Source organism: Schistocerca cancellata, chromosome 4 (assembly GCF_023864275.1).
Source record: "Schistocerca cancellata isolate TAMUIC-IGC-003103 chromosome 4, iqSchCanc2.1, whole genome shotgun sequence".
Classification (NCBI taxonomy): domain Eukaryota; kingdom Metazoa; phylum Arthropoda; class Insecta; order Orthoptera; family Acrididae; genus Schistocerca; species Schistocerca cancellata.
In genome coordinates this window covers 31828933-31851647 of record NC_064629.1, presented here as the reverse complement: position 1 = coordinate 31851647, position 22715 = coordinate 31828933, and the positions used below count along the sequence as shown (strand labels likewise).

Here is a 22715-nt window from a genome sequence, read left to right as displayed (position 1 = left end):
TCTGCAATTACTGACAGTGGCGACACGCGGGTCCGACGTATACTAGCGGACCGCGGCCGATTTAAAGGCTACCACCTAGCAAGTGTGGTGTCTGGCGGTGACACCACACTGGGTACTTCAGTTATCAGCTGGAAGCGAGATTCGTGCAATGTTCTCATGTTATGTTTGAAGAGTAAAATCCAGCAGACGTTCCGAAATACTTCAAAGAAAATAGTCTAGAGGTATATGCTCTGGTGATCTTGATGCAGCGTCGATGTGTTAGGTGAAATGTCAGTAGCCCGTATCACCCACATCTCCATCTACATCTATACTTCGCAAGCCACAATTTGTGTATCACTGTCTCATTGCCCTTTCCTGTTCCAGTTGCTTCGGGTGCCATGTGAATAACGGTTTTTGATCAGCCAGAGACTGATCTCTAATCTTTCTAATTCTACCTCGACGGTCTTTTCGCAAGATATACGCCGAAGGAAAGAATATATCAGCCGCTAACCGTCCTGCTGATAGTAAACCATCCTAGCTCGGTCATTTTCATCGACCTGTGGAATTACGAAGTTTTCAAGCATATCGAATACATAAGACCAATGACAGTTTGCTCCATGAAGAAGAAAGGGCAGTACACTGTCAATTTACTAAGGGCACAAAACACATTAAGTTTGGGACTGTCACGAACGTGTTCCAGGGTTGCATGTGGATTTTCGCTGCCCCATATTCTGCAGTTGTGGGTGTTTAACATGCCAGTGATATAAAATGTTGATTCATTGCTGAAGATTATTATGTTCAGGAATGTCTCGGCGTCCTCTATCCGATGCAACATTTCCGCACAGATTCTCCACGAGCAACTCATCTGCGTCACTGATGTGCTGTGCCATTGTGAATCTGTATGGTTTCAAGTGTAAACGTCTACACAGTACTTGCCAATAAGTCTTTTGTGGAATGCCAGTCTCGTGAGACGCACGCCGCGTTGATTTTTGTGGACTGTGGGCAAAGCTCTCCCTAAAGTGTTCAACATAATATCCAACACGCGAGCGACCTGGTGATTTACCATGTCGCTGTGGACAACCAATCTCAATAAACTTCTTGTGCCAATAGTAAATTGTAGGCCTGCTTGGAGGTTCTTTAGCGTATTCGGTGTGAAAGTTACGCCAAAGAGTCGCTGCAGAGTTCGTTTCATGAAACCAAAACACACAGCGATGACGCTCCTCAGCAGTGAAAGTAGCCATTTTTACTGTGTACTAGACTTGGCCACTGTTTCTATGTTTCGATACAGTGTATCGATACGTGGAACTGTTTCAGTGTTTCGGAACTGCTGTGGTTCACTGTTTCGAAACAGTGGTGTTTCATTCCGCCCCTGTCTCGGATAACCGGACCAGATTCGATCTCGAACCAGACACAGAAACTGTATCATTGTTTCAAAATAAGGCTGTTTCAGTCCACCTGTGCTTGGAACGGACTAATTGTATCGAAACAGTGATGTTTCATTCCGCTCTGTGTAGGACCAGATTCGGGTTCGGTACAGGTACTGAAATACAACATACCACTTCATGAAACACTTTCAAGAGTGTCGAAATCTTTTTGGCAAGCAATAGCATGTAGCTTAAGATACCCGAAAATAAAGCTTCGTTTCTAGCTGACTGTCCTATTCCGAAATTGCATAACATCTGCTTTATAAACACTAACCAAACAATAAAACAACACATACTATTCACATCCAAAGTAATAAATATGTGAAAATCATTCAGTTAAATTACACTTTGTAAGCCTACAACATTTTGAATAAAAAAAGGCGTAGAGTGACAGTTATTAGACATATACATAAATTTTATGTAGGTATAATTGCAAGCAATCTGTTTGACATATCACTGATAGTGTAATAGTGAACGGGAAGGGCTGGGAAGCATGGTGAATTTATAGTAACGGTTCGAAACATCTTGAAAGACAAAATTTTTTTCTGTTATATTTTGTTATTTTTTCCAATTATTTGGCGTTATTTGTGAGTCTGTAGTCACTGTGCCTATTATCCACAATGATTCCCTTTGTGTGCATGGAAATTAGCAGGATGGGTATACTACCCATACTAACGGAGTGTGGGAATCCCAGTAGCATAGCCGTTGTTTCTGCAGTTTGCTCCCATCTCCAGATCCGTTCGTGGTGGTTCTTCTGTCTTCAGCTATGGCTGTCCTCAGTCAATTGAAAACTATGGAAGTCATACGACGCGAAAGCAGCGCATTTGCTGCAGGAAATACGAAACTTCCAAGACGCCTAAGTGATAATTTCATACTTTCTGCGATATGATTAGCGCTCTCGCACCTCATTTGTGTTTATATGGACATACTTATACAGTAGACATTAAAGATGATAAAATGTGTAGGTTTATTAGATTACAAAACACAAACAGTTTCACTGTTTCGAAACATCGCATCGAAACATTACATTGTACTGTTTCATTTGTTTCGAAACAGTTACGTGTTTCAGTTTTCCCATCTCTACTGTGTACTACTGTGGCGCTCCTGGTGGCCGAATGGGATACTGATGCACTACGTGAATCAAACTTGAGGTTATTTGGTACAAAATGACACATCTATCGATTCTATAAATTATCTCAATAAATTCCTGCATCATTTCAAAGTTGTAAAGTCCTTTTTGATTCATCCAGTATATAAGTTTATTTTAAATTACTCCGGGATTTCAAATTTCAGAAGATGCTACCCAAAAACTACAAGACATATAGAAAACAGACATATCAGTGGATAGAACATTTCTCCAAGTTTTTAACTCACATCTCAGATGCTCAATATGGGCACAGTTTGTGACAAGGAAAAAGTGAATACGGGAGAAAGAGCGAGTGTGTGCAGTTCATTGAAGTTGCAACTGCCGGGGATGATGCAACGAGAGCAGGCAACTTTTGAAATCTGTTCGTTGGGTTGCCTATCTGAAGGCGCGAACTCATTCATTGCTACATTACGTAGTGGTTCATTTGTGTACATGTTCTGAAATGTCTGCCCCATAGTGGTGCGCTCTACAATTATACCATGACGAATCAAAACTTCAAAGGATGTTCTATCGACTAATAATACGTGTCCTTTTTCTGTATGTCCCATAGATTTCGCACAGTCGTCTTCCGAAACCCCTGAGGTACTTGCGAATAACACTGTATAGTCCCACTCCACCTTCTAACCACTATCGATGTTTTGATACTCTGTGCGTACAAGATGATTTGGAGATGATGTTCAGGATTGTTTGCTGAGTGCTTTGATACTAGGAAACTGTGATCTCCAAGAACACGTTCCTGTGCTTTTTGGATGTCTGTGCGGTAGAATCTGTGGTACGATGCACTGTTCACTAGTAAACTTGCTGTTAATGCGAAGAATCATTCTATTCGTCGAACTTTCCCTGACAGCTTACAGACGGTTGTGTAGGGCACTGTGGAAGCACAGTCTCCACCCTGTACACACTGAATGGATGAGAGGGGCATTGTGGGGAGCAAGTTTTACCTAACTTTCAGAATTAGATTTTCAGTCTGCAGCGGAGTGTGCGCTGATATGAAACTTCCTGGCAGGTTAAAATTGTGTCGGTCCCGAGTTCGAGGTTCGGTCCAGCACACATTTTTAATCTGCCAGGAAGTTTATTTACCTAACTTGCTACTACACTAGTGCTGTATGTCTAATAAACAGACTGAGCGTGATGGCGCAGTGGTTAGCGCACTAGACTCTTATTCGCGAAGACGACGGTTCAAACCCGCTTCCGGCCCTCCTGATTTATGTTTTCTTTATTTCCCTAAATCATTTCAGGCAAATGCCAGGATGGTTCCTTTGAAAGGACACGGCCGATTTCCTTCCCAATCCTTCTTTCATCCGATGGGATCGATGACCTTGCTGTTTGGTCCTCTCCCCAAAATCAACCAATCAATAAAGAGTAGAAGTGCCCTAAGGAAGTACAGAATGCTTAAATGTTTTGCGATGGTGCATTATTGACATGTTACTTTTCGTGAATGTTATTTACTGCTACAAATTTTGAAACTGTTCTCGAAAGCAGTCCCCAGTAATATCTTTCTCACATCATTTCATATTCTAACCTCCTCTAAGAAGCTTAAGTGCATCCCGCGATGGGCCGGAATCGCCAATCACCCCATTATAAGTTTGAACAGTTAAGTCCGATAGCGCAACACAACATTCATCACCTGTATCTAGGCGTAACGTTACAAAACGATACGAAATGGAACGAGCATGTAACGGTTGTAGTACAGAAGGCGGATGGTCTTCGCTTTATTGGCAGAATTTTAGTAAAGTATAGGTCATCTGTAAAAGCAACAGTATATAGGACGCTACTACAATCCATTCTTGAGTACTGTTCGAATGTTTGGGATCCACACCTGCGTGGATTAAAGGAAGACATCGAAGCAATCCAGAGATGGGATGCTAGATTTGTTATCGGTAGGTTCGCAATACGCAAGTATTGCGGACATGATTCGGGAACTCAGATGGGAAGGCGGCGTTCTATTCGTGGAAAACTGCTGAGAAAATTTAGAGAACCGGTATTTGAAGCTGACTGCAGAACAATTCTACCTAGTGGTACGCAACGGACCATATAGTGACTTGCGGAGTATGTATGTAGATGTGGTTGTACGTAATTTAATGACTACTACAGTTCTACAACACTACTATAATGCTATTAGACCTATAACGTTGGCAGTGGACGTAAACACCAATGGCTCGAAAATACCTGACTGACGCTGGATTTTAACGGTTTAGAACTTGTGAGCTCAGCGATCAGGAATAAATAGACAAATAGAATGTCAGTTTGAGGATTTCGATCGTTGGATATATCCGAACTTCGTACTGTCGGTAATAAAATCCAGTCTCTCTGTGGCCTACTTTATCGTTTACTTAGGTAAGACAAAGTTATTTTAATCCTCACCTTAATAAGGCCTTGTCCTATGTCGCATAGTTTCCTATTATTAAAGAGGTTTGTACTCCTAAGCGCATACAGCCTTCAATACTTCATTTCTTCTGAACGTTTGTCACGTTCTCACGCAAGTTTAGGAAAGGGGAGGGGGTGATAAGTATTACGCATAGTCGGTGATCTGCCCTCAGCTCTGTTTTTTAAGTGATAAGGGGACGAATACCATACGAATTGTAAAAGTTTTTCTCTCGTCTGAAATTGTATCCAAACTGATAGGTAAATGTTTCCGGGGTGTCTGGCCTATCCATATTTTCGTGAGTCGTCAACCAGCTCCGCTTACATTAGACCTATACAGTTATAGTGTGTTCCTCCTTCTCATCCTCCTCCTCCTCCTCCTCCTCCTCATCATCATCATCAACAACAACAACTCTCCATTGTATACACCAACCGCATGTTATAGTTTCTCTGGAGGAGGTGATACAATGTTATGAGGTTTTAATAGAACATTTGGTTGCTCTGCGGAATCTAATCGACTGTGGTGTCGTCCGAAGAATGAGGTGCCACGGCAAGGTTGGTATCTCGCGACGGAACCACAAGCAAGTCGCTGCCAGTTGCAAGGACGAATGACAGATGTTGGCGTAGACACAGACTCAAAAGTTTTTATACGCCACTGCTGGCACAGGCTTGCTTATGGCAGAGTGGAGTGCTGCTCAGCCCAGTCTGCACTCATCGCCGAAGACGACAGCATCGACTCCCTACAGGGAGCAGTGCGAGAGTTGTATTAGACAGCATTCTGCGTATTAGTTGATAGTGTGGTGTCACCGCCAGACACCACACTTGCTAACCGGCGTGTCGCCACTATCAGTGATTGCAGACCGAGCGCCGCCACACGGCAGGTCTAGAGAGACTTGCTAGCACTCGCCCCAGTTGTACAGCCGACTTTGCTAGAGATGGTTCACTGACAAATTACGCTCTCATTTGCCGAGACGATAGTTAGCATAGCCTTCAGCTACGTCAATTGCTACGACCTAGCAAGGCGCCATTGTCATTCGCTATTTATCTTGTGATGCATGTATCGTCAGTCCGATGTTCACCAATTATGGATTAAAGTTAAGTATTCCAGAAGCTACGAACTATTTTTGCTACTATAAATTCCCTTAAATGTTCCAGACCTCACGCCAGCCTGTGTGAGCTTAAAGCGTGCCTTTCGGCTACCAATCATAGTGGCTTGTCTGTCTTCCCAAGTCACAACAGATAGCCCATCGTACTTCAAGATTAGAGACTATTATTTTGTACTGTATCAAGTGATGAGTGAGTGTTCAGTGACAGTAGCAAATATACATGACATCCTGTGGCACTGGACTGTTTCAAAGTATTCCGACTTGGTTAAGTTGTAATAAAGTGATCTAATATTTTATATGTGTAGTGTCTACTCGACTTCCTGCAGAAGTAAGCTGGGAACCCACCACTGTGCCGACGAGTGTTATTTGGTCCTGCTCAACAAATGTCGACGAGCCTGGAGGCTTTTCATAGCGTCCAAAATACTGTTTCTATATTTTTATGTGTCCTATAAATTCTTTAACCATGTGTGAGCATGTACGGGAAACGTTTCTAAGCGAAGTTGTTTAGTTTGAGGCGCAGCAGATTGAACGACTGCTGATCTGTGTACAAGCAGCACCACAAGCGCTTGCTGCACGCAGAGTTCGTCAGCTCAGTAGTAAAGTGGAGGACTGGTCACAATGGAAGCCGACTTAGCCGCTTACAACGTTACAGGTACGGCGCGCATGGCTTTTTTTTTTCCTTCCAATAGTCGGAACCAACGTGTAATGTCCATGTTTAAAACTATATCCAAATACTCGGCCAGAAGATATTAGTTACAACGAATTTGTTCGGCTTCTAGGTGACCATTTTGATACTCGGGTTCATGTCGCTGCAGTGAGATTTAAACCTTTTAGACTAGAGGAGCAGCTTCCACATACTTTGAAACGGTGGATTGCCAAACTTTGGGGGCTAAAAAAACATTGCAGATTTAAGCGTTTCTTATGGACTCAGACTGATGCTCTGTTATACGATGCAGTCACGCAAAATGTGTCAGATGGATGCATTCACGCTGCTCTTCTAAAACTGCCATATACCGGTCTGAAGTAGTTTTGTCTATTGTGGAATCTCAAACTATTGTGGATACAACTGAAGTTGATTTTTAGGCTCTGTCTATTTCTGTTGTTAAAAATCCACAAGGAAATCAGTATAAAATTCGTGCTACTGTTAAAGTGAATAAAAGTAGGGCTCTGATAACAGTAAATGTAAAGGTAAAAACTTTCAGTCTTGTGGCACGTGAGGCGTACTATGGAATACAGTGAGGAAGTCCTCTCGTCCTTGTCGTGATGCACGATGTGTCCGGCGTAGTAGGCACGCTCACAGAAAACAGAGTGTTTACGAGGCATACAGGGCACACACTGGACTGGCGCACGGTTTCACCAAAGCTTTGAGGAAGTGATGTTGTGTCGGCATTGACATTAGAGCCAGTACAAGCGAAGGCTGACATTTACATGTCGCAGAAAACTTCTGCTGTGAACAAACTTTTTGTCCATTTAAGAATGGCTCAAACTGCAATTCAACTTTAGTTAGACAAAAGTGCATGTGTTTCTCATATCAATAGAGACTCATATCAATAGAGACATACATGAAAGGATCAGTAGCACATGGCTGCAGAGGCCTAGTTTTGTTTTGTCTGCATACAAAGGACACAAAGTACCAGTACTTGGCGTGATGTTACAAAATGTGTTTGATTTTATGTACTCAGTTCTAGGAACAGTGCAAACATTTTTGGTTTAGATTTGCATGATTTGTTCAATCTGTACATACAGGACAATGTGTTACAAATCAGTGTTTCAGTGCCTCCTATAAATTATTCTGACTTACGTAATAAGTACAGTGAACAGTTTGAAACAGGTTTAGGAAGGGCTACAGATTTTGAAACGCACATTACTGTCAAAGACAATGCGTAGTACAATTTTTTCGCGTAAAGCGCCCTCCCATGTAGTTCGTTAGCAAACTGCTTAGGAGCTGCAACGATGGAAAGACAATGGGGCTCTACAACCTATTTCTGTAAGTCAGTGGGCATCACCTTCGGTTGTTCTCAAAAAGCCATCAGAAGGTTTACGTCTGTGTGTCGATTTTAAACTCACAGTAAACCAACATATTGTCGTATATTCATTTCCTCTCCCATGTCCGGAGGAATTAAAGGACAATTTGGGACAGGGCAGATACTTTCCCGTGATTGATTTACAAGATACATACTAATAGCTACCGCTGGACGAACAGTCCATGCAATATTTTATGATCATCACTACCCTGGGACTGTTCCAGTTTCAGAGACTACCATTTGGAAGTACCTCACCTCCTGCTGCTTTTCAACTGTTCCTGTAACACTTAACACAAAAAGTCCCTTCTTGTACAAGCTATTTGGACGATATTGTTTGCACAGGTCGTATGCATCCTAAACATCTTGCAAATTTAGGCTGCTTGTCTCAAGTTCTGTCTGCAGCTGGCTTAAATTGCAAGGAAAAGTGCTTCTTCTTCCAAGAAGAACTTGAATATTTAGGACGTGTTTTTAATGCTTGGGGCATTCACCCTGCTAATTCGCACTTTTCTGCAATAAAGATGAAACAGCTCCAAGCTGTCACATTAAATTTATTACAAACTCTGTCCGTATTGCTACTCCGATGAGCCGACTGCGCCAGAAAGATTTTCTCTTTGTGTAGTCCCAAGAATTTCAGCAGGCATTTCAGCGGTTAAAGAACACATTGTTAAGTCGCGTTGTCTAATCAATTTTGTTTCAGCTAAGCCTCTTGTGTTTGCTGTGAATGCATTTTCTAACGGAATTGTATCTTTGCTCTTCCATAGAATTGGTTCATCCGAGCGAGCTATTGCTTTTGAGTTGATAACTCTGAATAAAGCGTAGTGAAATTATAGTCAACTTGAAAGAGACTCTAGCCATTACAAACGTCTTAAAAAGTTACACCAATACTTGTGTGGTAGTAAGCTGTATTTGATTACAGAGTGTCAGCCTTTACAACTTCGTTAAATCTTTCCAAACCTATCCCACCATGGACAGCGTAAGAATTGTAACGTTGGGCTCTAATATTATATAATTATCAGTATGAGTTGTTCTACAGAGCCACTGCACAACATTCGAATGCTGACTTGTCCCGGTTATCGGTTGGTACTGACACAGAGTTTGATTCGTTTGAGGAATCATGTTATCAGAGCGATTCTCAGTATTTTGCAATCCTTCAAAATATACCTCTCTGTACTATCAGAGCAACCGCTTCTGACCCAGCTCTTCAGGTGGTTTAGCAATATATGCGCTACAGGTAGCTGTGTAGTTAAAAAGAAATTCCGCACCTAGTGGCGCGTCTCCATTTCTCGCATTGTGACGTACTGTCCACGATCCATGCAGTCAGGTGTTCAGTTGTTGCATGTAGAGAATGACGATACACGGATTGCGATTCCTCATTCACTCTAGCAGAAAGCTTTGTCTTTGTTGTATCGAGGTCACTTTGACGTAGGCCGCACAAATAAACTCGCCCGACGTCATTGTACTTGGCAGGGCGTTGACGGGAAGTGTGAGTAAATGACCTCTCCTTGCGAGGTATCTGTAGAACATCAGTCAGCTCCGCAGCATCGGTTTTTTGAGTGGCCAGATCTGTCTGGACCGTGGCACCGCATCCATATTGATTTTGTAGGTCCATTCAGGAACACGCGACGGTTGTTGGCGGTAGACATGTACAGTAAACTTTCTTTTGTTGTCGCTATGACATCTCCTACTAGCGTTAGCACAGCCGCGCGGATTGGCCGCGTGGTCGTAGGCGCCATGTCACGGATCGCGCGGCCCATCCCGCCGGATGTTCGACTCCTCCATCGAGCATGGGTGTTTGTGTTGTTATTACCGTAAGTTAGTTTAAATTAGTTTAAGTAGTGTGTAAGTCCAGGCTCAAATGGCTCTGAGCACTATGGGACTCAACATCTTAGGTCATAAGTCCCCTATAACTTAGAACTACTTAAACCTAACTAATCTAAGAACATCACACACACCCATGCCCGAGGCAGGATTCGAACCTGCGACCGTAGCAGTCCCGCGGTTCCAGACTGCAGCGCCAGAACCGCTAGACCACCGCGGCCGGCGTAAGTCCAGGGACCGATGACCTCAACAGTTTGGTCCCTTAGGAATTCACACACGTTTGAACATTTGACTACTACTAGCACAGTACCGGGTTTGTCTTCTATTTTTTGTCTCGAAGGTCTTCCTGAGGTCCTTGTCTTTGACAACAGAGCATGATTCACACGAGCCGATTTTCGACAGTGTTGAGCAACCAACAGAATAAAGCGTGTAACCACTGCAATTTATCACCCTCAGTCTGACAGTGTAGCTGAATGCTTCATTCGAACGTTCAGAAGCCACATGGGGAATCTCTATTGCTTGCACACAATGGAGCAAGCCTTAAAGAGTTTTCTTTCGTTCTACTGCACCTTGCCATATGACAGGAAGTCTCCGGCAGAATTGTTACACTGTCGTCGCCAGCATACCCTGTTGCATCTTCTGCAGCTGGCACGGAAACACTTTGTAGCGCAAGGTCAGACAATGTTTCAGGGTGAAGTCTTATATCAACTTTTTGGCTAGAAACAGCGTTGGGAGCAAGGTGTCATCACAAAAGTTTTAGGACGTTCATTTTAGAACGTTCAAGGTTCCGCCGGGCTGCATCGACATCACCGGAACCAGCTGCGGCGCCAGTGATTCGGCTGCACACAAACCGAGCACACCGCTGTGGTCCAGAGCAGCAGCCTCTCCGCCAGTGCGACCGGCACTGTCGAGGGTGGTGACCACGGAGATGGACAGCCGCCACTGACAGCGCCGTCGCCTTCGCTGAAGTCGCCGCCGTCTTTGCCACAGCATCTGTGTCATTGGATGCGGGCGTACACCCTCTGGCCGGTTTTTCGACCTGTGCTCCCAGTCACTTTCGAGGTAGATACCAGGATGCGGACACGGGTCCTCCATAGGACGGTGTGGAGGTTTTGGGAGGGGGGAGAGGTGGGAGGAATTCGGTGTCGTCCTAAGAATGAGGTGCCCAGGCAAAGTCGGTATCTCGTTACAGAACCAAAAGTGTGCGTAGTCGTTACCAGAAGCAACGTCGAGTGAGAGACGTTAGCATCGGCACACCACCGCTGGCGTAGGCGGAATGACGCTCAGCCCAGTCAGCAACCCTCTCCGAAGACGACAGCATCAATTTGCTACAGCCAGCAGTGCGAGGGTTGATAAGACACAACTCTACATAATAGTTGATAATAAATTGTACTTTAACAGAAGAGATATTATCTTGTACCGTATCGTGTGAGAAGTGATTATTCAGTGGCTGTAACAAATACAGGGTGTTACAAAAAGGTACGGCCAAACTTTCAGGAAACATTCCTCACACGCAAGTAAAGAAAAGATGTTATATATACATGTGTCCGGAAACGCTTAATTTCCATGTTAGAGCTCATTTTAGTTTCGTCAGTACGTACTGTACTTCCTCGACTCACCGCCAATTGGCCCAATTGAAATAAGGTAATGTTGACTTCGGTGCTTGTGTTGACATGCGACTCATTGCTCTACAGTACTAGCATCAAGCACATCAGTACGTAGCATCAACAGGTTAGTGTTAATCACGAACGTGGTTTTGCAGTCAGTGCAATGTTTACAAATGCGGAGTGGGCAGATGCCCATTTGATGTATGGATTAGCACGGGGCAATAGCCGTGGCGCGGTACGTTCGTATCGAAACAGATTTCCAGAACGAAGAGCTCCCGACAGGAAGACGTTCGAAGCAATTGATCGGCGTCTTAGGGAGCAAGGAACATTCCAGCCTATGACTCGCGACTGGGGAAGACCTAGAACGACGAGGACACCTGCAATGGACGAGGCAATTCTTCGTGCAGTTGACGATAACGCTAATGTCAGCGTCAGAGAAGTTGCTGCTGTACAAGATAACGTTGACCACGTCACTGTATGGAGAGTGTTCATTCCAGCGTGATCAAATTGTAAATTTTCACAATCAACATGTGTGGGCTGACGAGAATCCGCACGTAATTGTGCAATCACGTCATCAACACAGATTTTCTGTGAACGTTTGGGCAGGCATTGTTGGTGATGTCTTGATTGGGCCCCATGTTCTTCCACCTACGCTCAATGGTGCACGTTATCGTGATATCATACTGGGATACTCTACCTGTGCTGTTACAATATGTGCCTTTACAAGTACGACACAACATGTGGTTCATGCACGATGGAGCTCCTGCACATTTTAGTCGAAGTGTTCGTACGCTTCTCAACAACAGATTCGGTGACCGATGGATTGGTAGAGGCGGACCAATTCCATGGCCTCCACGCTCTCCTGACCTCAACTCTCTTGACTTTCATTTCTGGGGGCATTTGAAAGCTCTTGTCTACTAGAGACTCTTCGTGCTCGTATTGGGGACGGCTGTGATACAATACGCCATTCTCCAGGGCTGCATCAGCGCATCAGGATTTCCATGCGACGGAGGGTGGATGCATGTATCCTCGCTAACGGAGGACATTTTGAACATTTCCTGTAACAAAGTGTTTGAAGTCACGCTGGTACGTTCTGTTGCTGTGTGTTTTCATTCCCTGATTAATGTGATTTGAGGAGAAGTAATAAAATGACCTCTAACATGTAAAGTAAGCGTTTCCGGCCACATGTCCACATAACATATTTTCTTTCTTTGTGTGTGAGGAATGTTTCCTGAAAGTTTGGCCGTACCTTTTTGTAACACCCTGTATACATGACATTCCTGTGGCAGTGGATTGTTTCAAAGTATTTCGTGTGTTCAAATTATAATAAACTGATCTAATATTTTGTGTGTTTTATAGTATCAACTCGGCATCCTACAGCGGCAGTCTAATAACCCACATCTGTGTCGAAGAGTGTTGTTCCACCTGGCACAACATCAACGCTGAGTGGCTTCAGCTGAAGAAACATGTGAAGACACCACTGAATTGAGGTAATTAATAAGGGTAGAGGGCGTGTTACACAATATAATCGTCATGTCTCCTGGACGTAACAAATGTTTGTCCATTGTGTTCGTAAATGAAAATTTTAATGGTAATTTCGGTTTTTACTTCTTACCTGATTTGTTTGTCCATTTGCCTTGTTTACTGCTTGTGGATTAAATTTGAATTAATGATGTGAAAGTATATACCTACTGACTTTAATCTTTTGAGTATATTTTGTGTATTATGTTTGCATCAATATTTTCATGTGTGTTTCCTGACTCAGTATTTGGTAGTATTTCTCTAATCCATTAAATTAAAAGTATATTGTACCTCAACTATCATTTTGTGTTGCTTAGATAGACTCATTTCGTAATGCTGTACTTAGTCCTATAGTCTGGTAGACAGGGAAGGAATATCTACGGAGCGAACAGCACTTTTGCCGCCAATATACGCTGCCTTCAAAGTCACCGAACTTTCTGGCACTTGCCTACGAAAAGGACCTGTTAATCCTTTCGAGTACTGCAATATGCATCTGTGTCACTGTTACTAATAAATAAACATATAAAAACATTATATATATGCATAATACTAAAATTTTCGTACTTGTTCGGAAAATGTAAACAATAGGTCATTACCGAGAGTCACATAACATTTACCGCTCGGTGTTGACGACGTGCGCATTATATTACGGTCGCTCCGTAGACATTCCAGTGATAGTGAGTGGGAGGTAGTAAATGAAGACACAGGCAGCTGCCTACAGAGTGGTTTATTAGATGACTCAACAGTAAATAGACGGTGAGTGCAGTACTACGGTAGGAGCTACTGTCGCGCTACGAGTGGTGTCCGGCGGGCGGCCTACGCGGAGGGGGCGCCCGCGGGCTGCTGGTGTGTGTCGCGGCGCCTGCGGCCGGGCCCTGCTGCGTACTGAGCTGCAGCCAGGCCCATCAGGTGCTTAGCCGCCTGCGCGCCCGAGAAGCCGCGGTTGATGCCCAGGTCCAGGCCGCGCTTCGCCCTGCAACAAGTTCCGTCACAAATGTAGACCTGCAACAAAACAGCACTCGGTGTTACGTATCACTCCACCTCTCGTAAGAAGCCAGCGAGCTCTCGCTGCAAGATTAGAGCAGAATCGATCTCTCCCCGTGCAGAACGTTTCAGGCAGGTCCTACAATGCGGCTGTGGCTGGCTGGAAATCGTAATAGTCATCTTTACCCCGGAAAGGTTCTTTGCGAGTCGAAAACCCAGCTATCAAACTCCCGAACGTCCATCTTCCTTGTGTCACCTGGTGCAGGTTGGACATGGAGAATAGCTGATACTCTATACAGCTGGGAATGGCGAGACTCTCCAAACTGTCACTGCAGTGAGGTGTAGTCTATCTGTAGGTGGTTTAACAACGAAATTCGGAAAATACCCAGAAAGCAAACCGTGTTGTGCTCTCGGTTCAAATGAGAAAGAGCAAATGACGACTGGCTAAAAATAGTGAAGATCTGTGCGTTTGTAAAAAGATCGATGCGCGAAGCATATAGCTGCCACCGTTATACCTTTTGCAACAGAACTCGCCGAGAATGCGAGAAAATTTCGGTCCTACGTAATAATCGCTAAGCCAGTCTAAGGCTTCTCTCCAGTCACTCGTTGGCAATAGAAGACAGAGAAAGAAAAGCCGAAGTTTTAAATTTCGCGTTTAAGAAATCGTTCACCCAGGAGAGTCGTACAAACATACCGTCGATTGACATTAGCACAGACTCCCGTACGGAGGACATAGTAATAGGCATCCCTGGCATAGATAAACAACTGAAAGAGTTGATAACAAATAAGTTACCACGTCCAGATGGATCTCGATTCGATTTTACTCTACGGCATTGCGTTTATTGCGAATCTCTCACCCATCGCAAAGTTCCAAAAATGGCTCTGAGCAATATGGGACTCAACTTCTGTGGTCATAAGTCCCCTGAAACTTAGAACTACTTAAACCTAACTAACCTAAGGACATCACACACATCCATGCCCGAGGCAGGATTCGAACCTGCGACCGTAGCGGTCGTGCGGTTCCAGACTGTAGCACCTTTAACCGCTCGGCCACTCCGGCCGGCGCAAAGTCCCAAGCGACTGGAAAAAAGTGTAGATGACTCTTGTGTATAAGAAGGGTAAAACAATGGATTCGCAAAATTACAGACCAATATGATTAACACGGATTTGCTTCAGAATTCTTGAGCACATTCTCAGTTCGAATACAATAAGTTTCTTTCTTTGAGACGGGAAAGCTTCTGTCCATGAATCAGCACGATTTTAGGAAGCACCGCTCATGCGAAACTCAACTCGCCCTTTTCTCATGTGATGTCCTGCGAACTACGAAAGAACGGCAACAGGCAGATTCCATATTCTTAGATTGCCGACAAGTATTTGACACCGTGTCCCACTGCAGGCTGTTAACGAAGGCACTATCATGCGTAATAGGTTCCGCGAGACTTCTTACGTAACAAAACCCAATTTGTTGTCCTCGACGGCGAGTGTTCATTAGAGACAAGGGTATCGTCAGGTGTGTCCCGGGAAGTGTCACAGGACCGCTGTTATTTTATATATACATAAATGATACGGCAGACAGGGTGAGCAGTAATCTGAGAGCTGATTGCTGATGATGCTGTGGTGCACCGGCAGGTGTCGCAGTTGAGAGACTGTAGTTGGGTAGAAGATGACCGAGACCAAATTTTTAGTTGGTGTGATGAATGGCATAAAAATGTGAGTTATTCCAGATTAGTGGGAGAAAAACCCCGTAATTTTCGAATAAGACATTAGTAGTGTACCGCTTTACAGAGTCACAGTGATTAACTATCTAGGCGTAACGTTGCAGAGCGATATAAAATCGAAAGAGCATGTAAGGATTGTAGTAGGGAAGGCATAAGATCGACTCTGATTTATAGGGAAAATTTTAGGAAAGTGTGGTTCATCTGTAAAGCAGAGCCCATATAGGACACTAATACGACCCATTCTTCAATACTGCTCAAGTGTTTCGGATACGCACCAGGCCGGATTAAAGGAAGACACTGAAGAAATTCAGGGGCGTGCTGCTAGAGTAGTTACCGGTAGATTCGAACAACACGCAAGTATTACGGTCTTTCTCGAATGGAAAACAGATTCTTCACACTGCTTGCAACGTAAAAAATGAAGGAATAATTGCCGAATACTCTGTCCGGATTCTGGACTAACTGAATTAAAAAAATATGTAAAAGCATGTTTTAAGAGAAGAGAAGTAATTAAGCTGTAGGATTGAATTTTCGCATTTAGAGAGGTAAAGGGCGATCTGTTTACTTGTTAAAAACCATTCAACAGCCAAGACCGCATAATTTTTTTTATATTTAAGATAATCGGTTTCCAAGAGGCTATGCTGTCATCATAAAGTCTTAAAATCTTTTTGTTGCAAAACATGTTCATTTTACTCTGACGTCACAAACAAGTGAATTCGCACTGTTTAGAATATGTCCAGCATATGTAAACAATTGTGCTTTAGTGTACCATGTTTCGATGACGTAACACGCAACTGTGAACTATATATATATATATATATATATATATATATATATATATATATATATATAGCTGTTGCATAAGGTGCTTTACGTTTTTTAAATATTTTAGCAATGACAAACCATTTACAATGTACCGTTTTTATGCACTTGACATTTTGTGTGTGAAGTCAGCGTAAAATGAACAAGTTTTACAAAGGAAAGGTTTTAAGACCGGAAGATGACATCATAGTCTATCGAAACCGGTTGTCTTAAATAAAAAAATATTTTATGCGATATGGGCTGCTGAACGGTTTTTACTTGTAGGAAGCAAGATTATGGAGGCTATATGAAGATAGAGGATTGTAAAACGTGGGAGGTACAGGCTAAGAACCCTATCCTCAGAAAAACAAAATTCCCTGGTGCCTAATATTGATCGGGATTAAGCAAGAACTATCTAACATTACCTATCTAGAGCACCTCACAGTGCAAATGTGAAAAATAGGCAACAAGAAATTTTCAGAACTAAACATTAGTAGCATTTGATAAGTGACGCTACAGCAGGGCGTTAAAATAAAATGAAAAGACAAAACGTGAGAAGAACACTTTTCAAGTGGAACAGGCAAGGAAACATGCCAGAGAAATATTCTTACTAGAGGAAGGAAGTTGGGGATGGGCCATGTCCCAGAAATATAGGTTTATTTAATGTGTAAGTGAAGGGATCATCGCCTAGTACTCAAACTAAGAATACATAGGGTGTGAAATAACAATTTGACCGAAGGTGTGGAGCAGAAAGTCAGGACCAAACGAAGAAATTTGACTACCGGAACTAGGGGTCGCAGTTTTTGCTTACGGCGCTATTTCTGGTTGAAAACGGTGATCAGTTTGAACATTTGCTACGATGCACTTACGTTAATTAAGTGGTAACAAATCTGTGAACAAGGGCATACTCATTTTAAATTTACTTTGACCTTTCTAGGACATAATTAAACATGGAAAATGGACATGTGAGTATTCTGATTTCTAAAGAAGTTCTGTATGGTACGTCAGCTAAGTGCGATACACGTGTAAGTGATGCTGTAAGTTTTTCGTGTTCTCATCGTGACGATTAGCTAGTCCACATATTTTGTTTACGTATACTTTTCTGTGAGTTACATTTGATTTTGAGTAAAGGCAGCCATATGTCAAATTTCAATTACGTTCCTATAGCGCCGAATATGTGGAACTGTGACCCCTAGTTCCTATACTCAAAGACCTTTGTTTGATGTTGTCTTTCTGCTCTACATTTATGGTCAAACTGTATTTCCGCACCCTGTATAAATATTGAACTACAGTTGAATTTTACCCGCGAATTAAATGTTCAAAGGAATTTTGGGTTGCAGCCGTCGTCGTTTGCTCCACTCCACGATATTTCGACTGTGGACCTGCCCGATATCCCATCTAATACTCACTACATGGGGAAACTTTTCGGCAGTCTTCGGTGGTTCACTTGACGATGACTGACAGATGCCGACTCAAAACATTGTAGAGTGTAGTAAACTACGACTGACTGCCAGTCTGCAATTACTTTGAACATTGATGTACATATCATAGAGCATCGATGATATTGTTTGGAAGAAGAAGAGATTCGGCCAGACTTGGGAAAAACTGAGTACGGCACGCTACATCGTCTGCAGACTGCAAAACAAAAAACAGGTTATACTCTTGTACTGGAAATATGTTGGAAGATTTCGTTGTTGTACTCTTGTAGCCGAAACTTTCTGCCAAGATAGCCATTTCTACACAACTTGCGGGTAAATCTAATATATCAGAGAAAGAGGAACCCTGCTTTTTACTGAAACATGTTCTTCCAATATGAAAACGTCGTATAGTTATTTAACTTTGCGAGTCGTAAATGGAAAGCTCTCTCACTGCCTTTGTTTAGTAGAATGTGAAAAATAACGTAAATCCACGCACTAGGTATCTAGAATACTGGTAGTAAAAATAATGGAGCTGAAATTTCGGAAAGAAATGTTATCTTGCTTTCGTAAATCCTAAACGATAACGCTTAATTGCTAAAAGAGGCTCGTGTCTTACATAGCAATCAAATCCGGCTCTGAAATCAGTAATTACGTTCTTAGCACATTTCCGCTGATCTACACGTACTAATTGTTCTTTCTCGTCTGATAATTCAGTATCCTGCAGATATTCGTCGGAGAGATTGCTGCAAAACCTCCGACGTCTCTATGTGGAAAAGAAATTCTTCCACAGAGCCCGGGTTACGATATTGATCTCAGACGTCATTTGCCTAAACGCCCTCCGCACCTATCAGGCAACTAGGACCCTTAAGACTTTGTACGGAAAGGGAACAACCTGTAGACGACGGAAATACCAGTGGCGAAGTCTACATGGTAAATTTGGAAATTTGTGATAAGGACTATGGGACCAATCTGCTGAGGTCATCGGTCCCTAGGCTTACGCACTACTTAATCTAACTTAAACTAACTTACGCTAAGGACAACACACACACCCATGCCCGAGGGAGGACTCAAACCTCCGATGGGGAGGGGGAGGCGGGGGGGGGGGGGGGAGCCGCGCGAACCGCGACAAGACACCTAAGACCGCACGGCTGCCCGGCGCGGCAAGCCTACATGAAATCCTCCCTTTAACAATAGCGAGCTGATCAATAGGTCTTTCCGTTCTCACGGATCTATAACGTGAATCTGTTTACTTGTCTGTATAAATATAATACTGGAGCTTTATTTAGGCGTGATATATGTCTTCATGCTGCTATGTACAACAAGTAAACATCGCTGTTATTTTGTTGTCTCATAGATGTATTGTACCCAATGTAAAATAAAAAGTTAACTACTTGAAGAGGCACTGAATAACCTAAAGATCAGTACATGTTACTCTTCCGTTGACGTATTACACGAAACATCAAAGTCCTTTATTGCATGAGTCACCTTTGGAAAGACAGAGATGAAAACGATCTCATCAGAGATTACGAGCAGTCGTATCAGAACAAGTGACAGACATGATGCCTTCAATAAGTCAGTATAGAGTCTCATGCTATTTACAGCGCATACAAGTTGTGCAGTTTGCTGCTCTTCAGATCAGGCTTAAGCAGGCGTACAGGAACCCTCATAACCTCCACATTTTATGAAATTCACCAGCATAGCTATTGACTGACACAGGTACTTGGGAAAATCAATCAGCTCATGATATTTTCTTTTCTTTTGTCTTTCTTATTCCTGCAACATATTCTGCATCTGCAAGTCATGTACGCCGGTCGCTGTGTCCGAGCGGTTCTTGGTGCTTCAGTCCGGAACCGCGCCGCTACTACGGTCGCAGGTTCGAATCCTGCCTCGGGCATGGATATGTGTGATGTCCTTAGGTTCGTTAGGTTTAAGTGGTTCTAAGTCTACGGGGCTGATGACCTCAGATGTGAAAGTCCCATAGTGCTTAGAGCCATTTGTAAGTCATATATGCTCTTAATACTCTAAGATGCTTAATTTAATCTGGTACACACATTCTTAAATAAATTCTCCAATCTGTATCTCTAGTCGTCTTCCTAATAAGTCTGTTTCTTTTTAGGTTTATATCTCTTTTTTACACTACATTCTCCGAGACTATAATCACTTTAATTTTGAAGATGGTTTAGGATCACCACATTCTCAACAATGTATTTGTTATTTCATGAAATAAAGTCAGCCTCTTTTCTGTTAAATTTGTTCCTTATCGAGGCAAGACGCTGACTGTTTTCTTTTGAAAGAATGTATTAAGCACAAAACTGCAAATGCAAAAATCTCGGGCCGGCCGGTGTGGCCGAGCGGCTCTAGGCGCTTCAGTCTGGAACCGCGCGACCGCTACGGTCACAGGTTCGAATCCTGCCTAGGGCATGGACGTGTGTGATGTCCTTACGTTAGTTAGGTTTAAGTAGTGCTAAGTTCTAGGGGACTGATGACCTCAGATGTTAAGTCCCATAGTGCTCATAGCCAGCCATAAAAATCTCGGTAGTTTCATTTCGGGAATAGGCTACTTGAACATTGTAGAGACTCTCTGTGTTGAAGTAATTGGCCTATCTGTTCCAAACTGATACGTTAAGCATAGTATGTAATTTCGAAACGGGATAAGTCTGCCTTAATATCTCCAAGATGCAAGTCAGCGAAGCGAATTCGGCGTTTACGAACAATCGCCATTTGTAGACGTTGGTAGCTTCTGTTGTGGATCCGGTTTCCACCATTATGATTCTAGTCGTGTTTCTGTTCCTCTTGTGACAACGAAGGCGACGGGAACAGACATTCTAACTGTTAGTGTCTGTTGCTGTGTACAGTAGAATACTGCTCGTGGGCAGTTTGTATTGCTCTTTGCCGTTCGGAACAGCAGTTAGCTTAACTGAGCGGAGACAATCTCCCAACGGTATTTGCCCTCGATACGTAGACCTCGCACTAATCTGCATGCCTTGCGAGATAGCGATGTTTGAGTTTAGAATTTACTTTAGCCACATTCATGCCGGAGGGGGCCAGAGTCTGTAGCCGACGTGCCACAGCTCCCCGCTTCCTAAAACACTTTTTAGAGCAGAGTTCTTTCAGACGCGCCGCCGTATTCATAACGCACTACTAACGAGGGCAATAAATCGCGTCGGAAAGTTGAGGAACAATCACAAAGAAATCTCAACTACTTAGGAATTTCATTAACGGGAAAATAGTGGTATCATAAGAAAAGGATACACGCGAATTTAACCTGCAGAAGAGTAATTATTTTCAGAGAGAGAATCCTCGGGGAAATTACTACAAACCGTAAAGCCTTTAGAGTGTTACCAAGACTATTGTCACTTGAAGTAAACTGAGAAAATTTAATGGTCTTGTGCTGCAGAAGCAATATTTTCCAAATCGCTGAGAACACTCTCTAGCACTGCGGATAAGGTGTAAGCAAAAATCTACAAATAAATTACGCAATGGGCGCATATTTCTTATTTATATATCACTTAAATTATCATAACTTTGTGAAACAAAGACTGAAGCTGCTTGTATATTGAGTTATGTTCGGCGTTGATGTAAAGTGTCGGTTAAATGAAATATTGTACGTTTTGTAGGAGTCGTTACAGTAGTGAAAATAACTTTGTGAAACAAAGACTGAAGCTGCTTGTATATTGAGTTATGTTCGGCGTTGATGTAAAGTGTCGGTTAAATGAAATATTGTACGTTTTGTAGGAGTCGTTACAGTAGTGAAAATCAGTACAAAGAAAGGTTCTTAAGAAAGTAAAGTACCCAGCATATATGTATCGAATTTATTATGAAGGTACTCCAGACATATCTAACATAAACGATCATAATGAAATTACATAGTTCCTTTCATAACACGAGTAACAAAAATAAGGCGTTTGCATTTCCTGGATGGAAATTGGTATAAAGGCACTCACTGTCCTGTTGTGGTATTGCATGGTTAGTACTTTGTTCAACACCGTTCTTGTTAATTACCTCAAAGATTCTCTTCGGCATTGAATTTGTTAGGGTTTGTCGTTCTTGCAATGAAATTGTCTCCCACTCTTCTCGTATCGCTCTTTTCAGCTCACTTGCGGCCTCAAATTGACTTATATTTCGACAAACACCAATTGCAAGTATTCCCCAAAGGTTTTCACGAGATTCAGGTCTAGACTACGTACGGACCTGGGCAAGACATCGATATACTTCAAACCACTTTTTTGTTGAACAGAAACATGCATAGATGCATTATCTTCTGGAAACATTAGACTTTCGTTCCCTAGGTCTTATACATTCTAATCCATCCTGTCTCCAGTATCTCAGTGTACATATTAAGAGTTCATTCTAGCGTCCACCCAAGCAATGAGTTATTTACCTTTAGTGCAGAAGACCGCACAAATCATAATTATACCACCACCAAAATTTCTGCATACTGAAATCCATCCAGACAATCTAAATTAAACTTCTTTTCATATCTGAAGATCACTTTATCCTATTCTCAAGTCCATGACTTATTTTGCAGCAATATCCAGTCTAGCCTGTTTATGTTTGGGTGTCAGAGCAGAATTCTGCAGTCTTTTCTTGAAAGCAAGATGTTTTCGTTTGACAATATTTCTCGTACACGTCCGGCAATTACTGGTAACTGCAAATCATCAACAAGTCGAGAAGAATAACGATTTGTGGCGCTTGCTTTACGCAATGTAACCGTTTCGATACCTCAGATAACTTTCTACGTTGCCCATATTTTCCGTGTGTCAATATCGTGCGCATAATCTAACGAAATTTTATCAATGTACTTGAA

At 42.7% G+C, this 22715-nt stretch overlaps 1 protein-coding gene across 1 annotated transcript in view; it reads right to left on the bottom strand.

Moving 5' to 3' along the window:
• Window positions 1-13711: 13711 nt before the first annotated feature.
• The window catches only part of LOC126184861 (diuretic hormone class 2), a 113916-nt gene continuing 104912 nt past the window's right edge, over window positions 13712-22715 (bottom strand). The window contains exon 4 of the mRNA XM_049927476.1: window positions 13712-13963. Coding sequence (XP_049783433.1) covers window positions 13807-13963 — 157 coding nt within the window. The 3' untranslated portion in view covers window positions 13712-13806. The remainder of the gene's footprint in view (window positions 13964-22715) is intronic.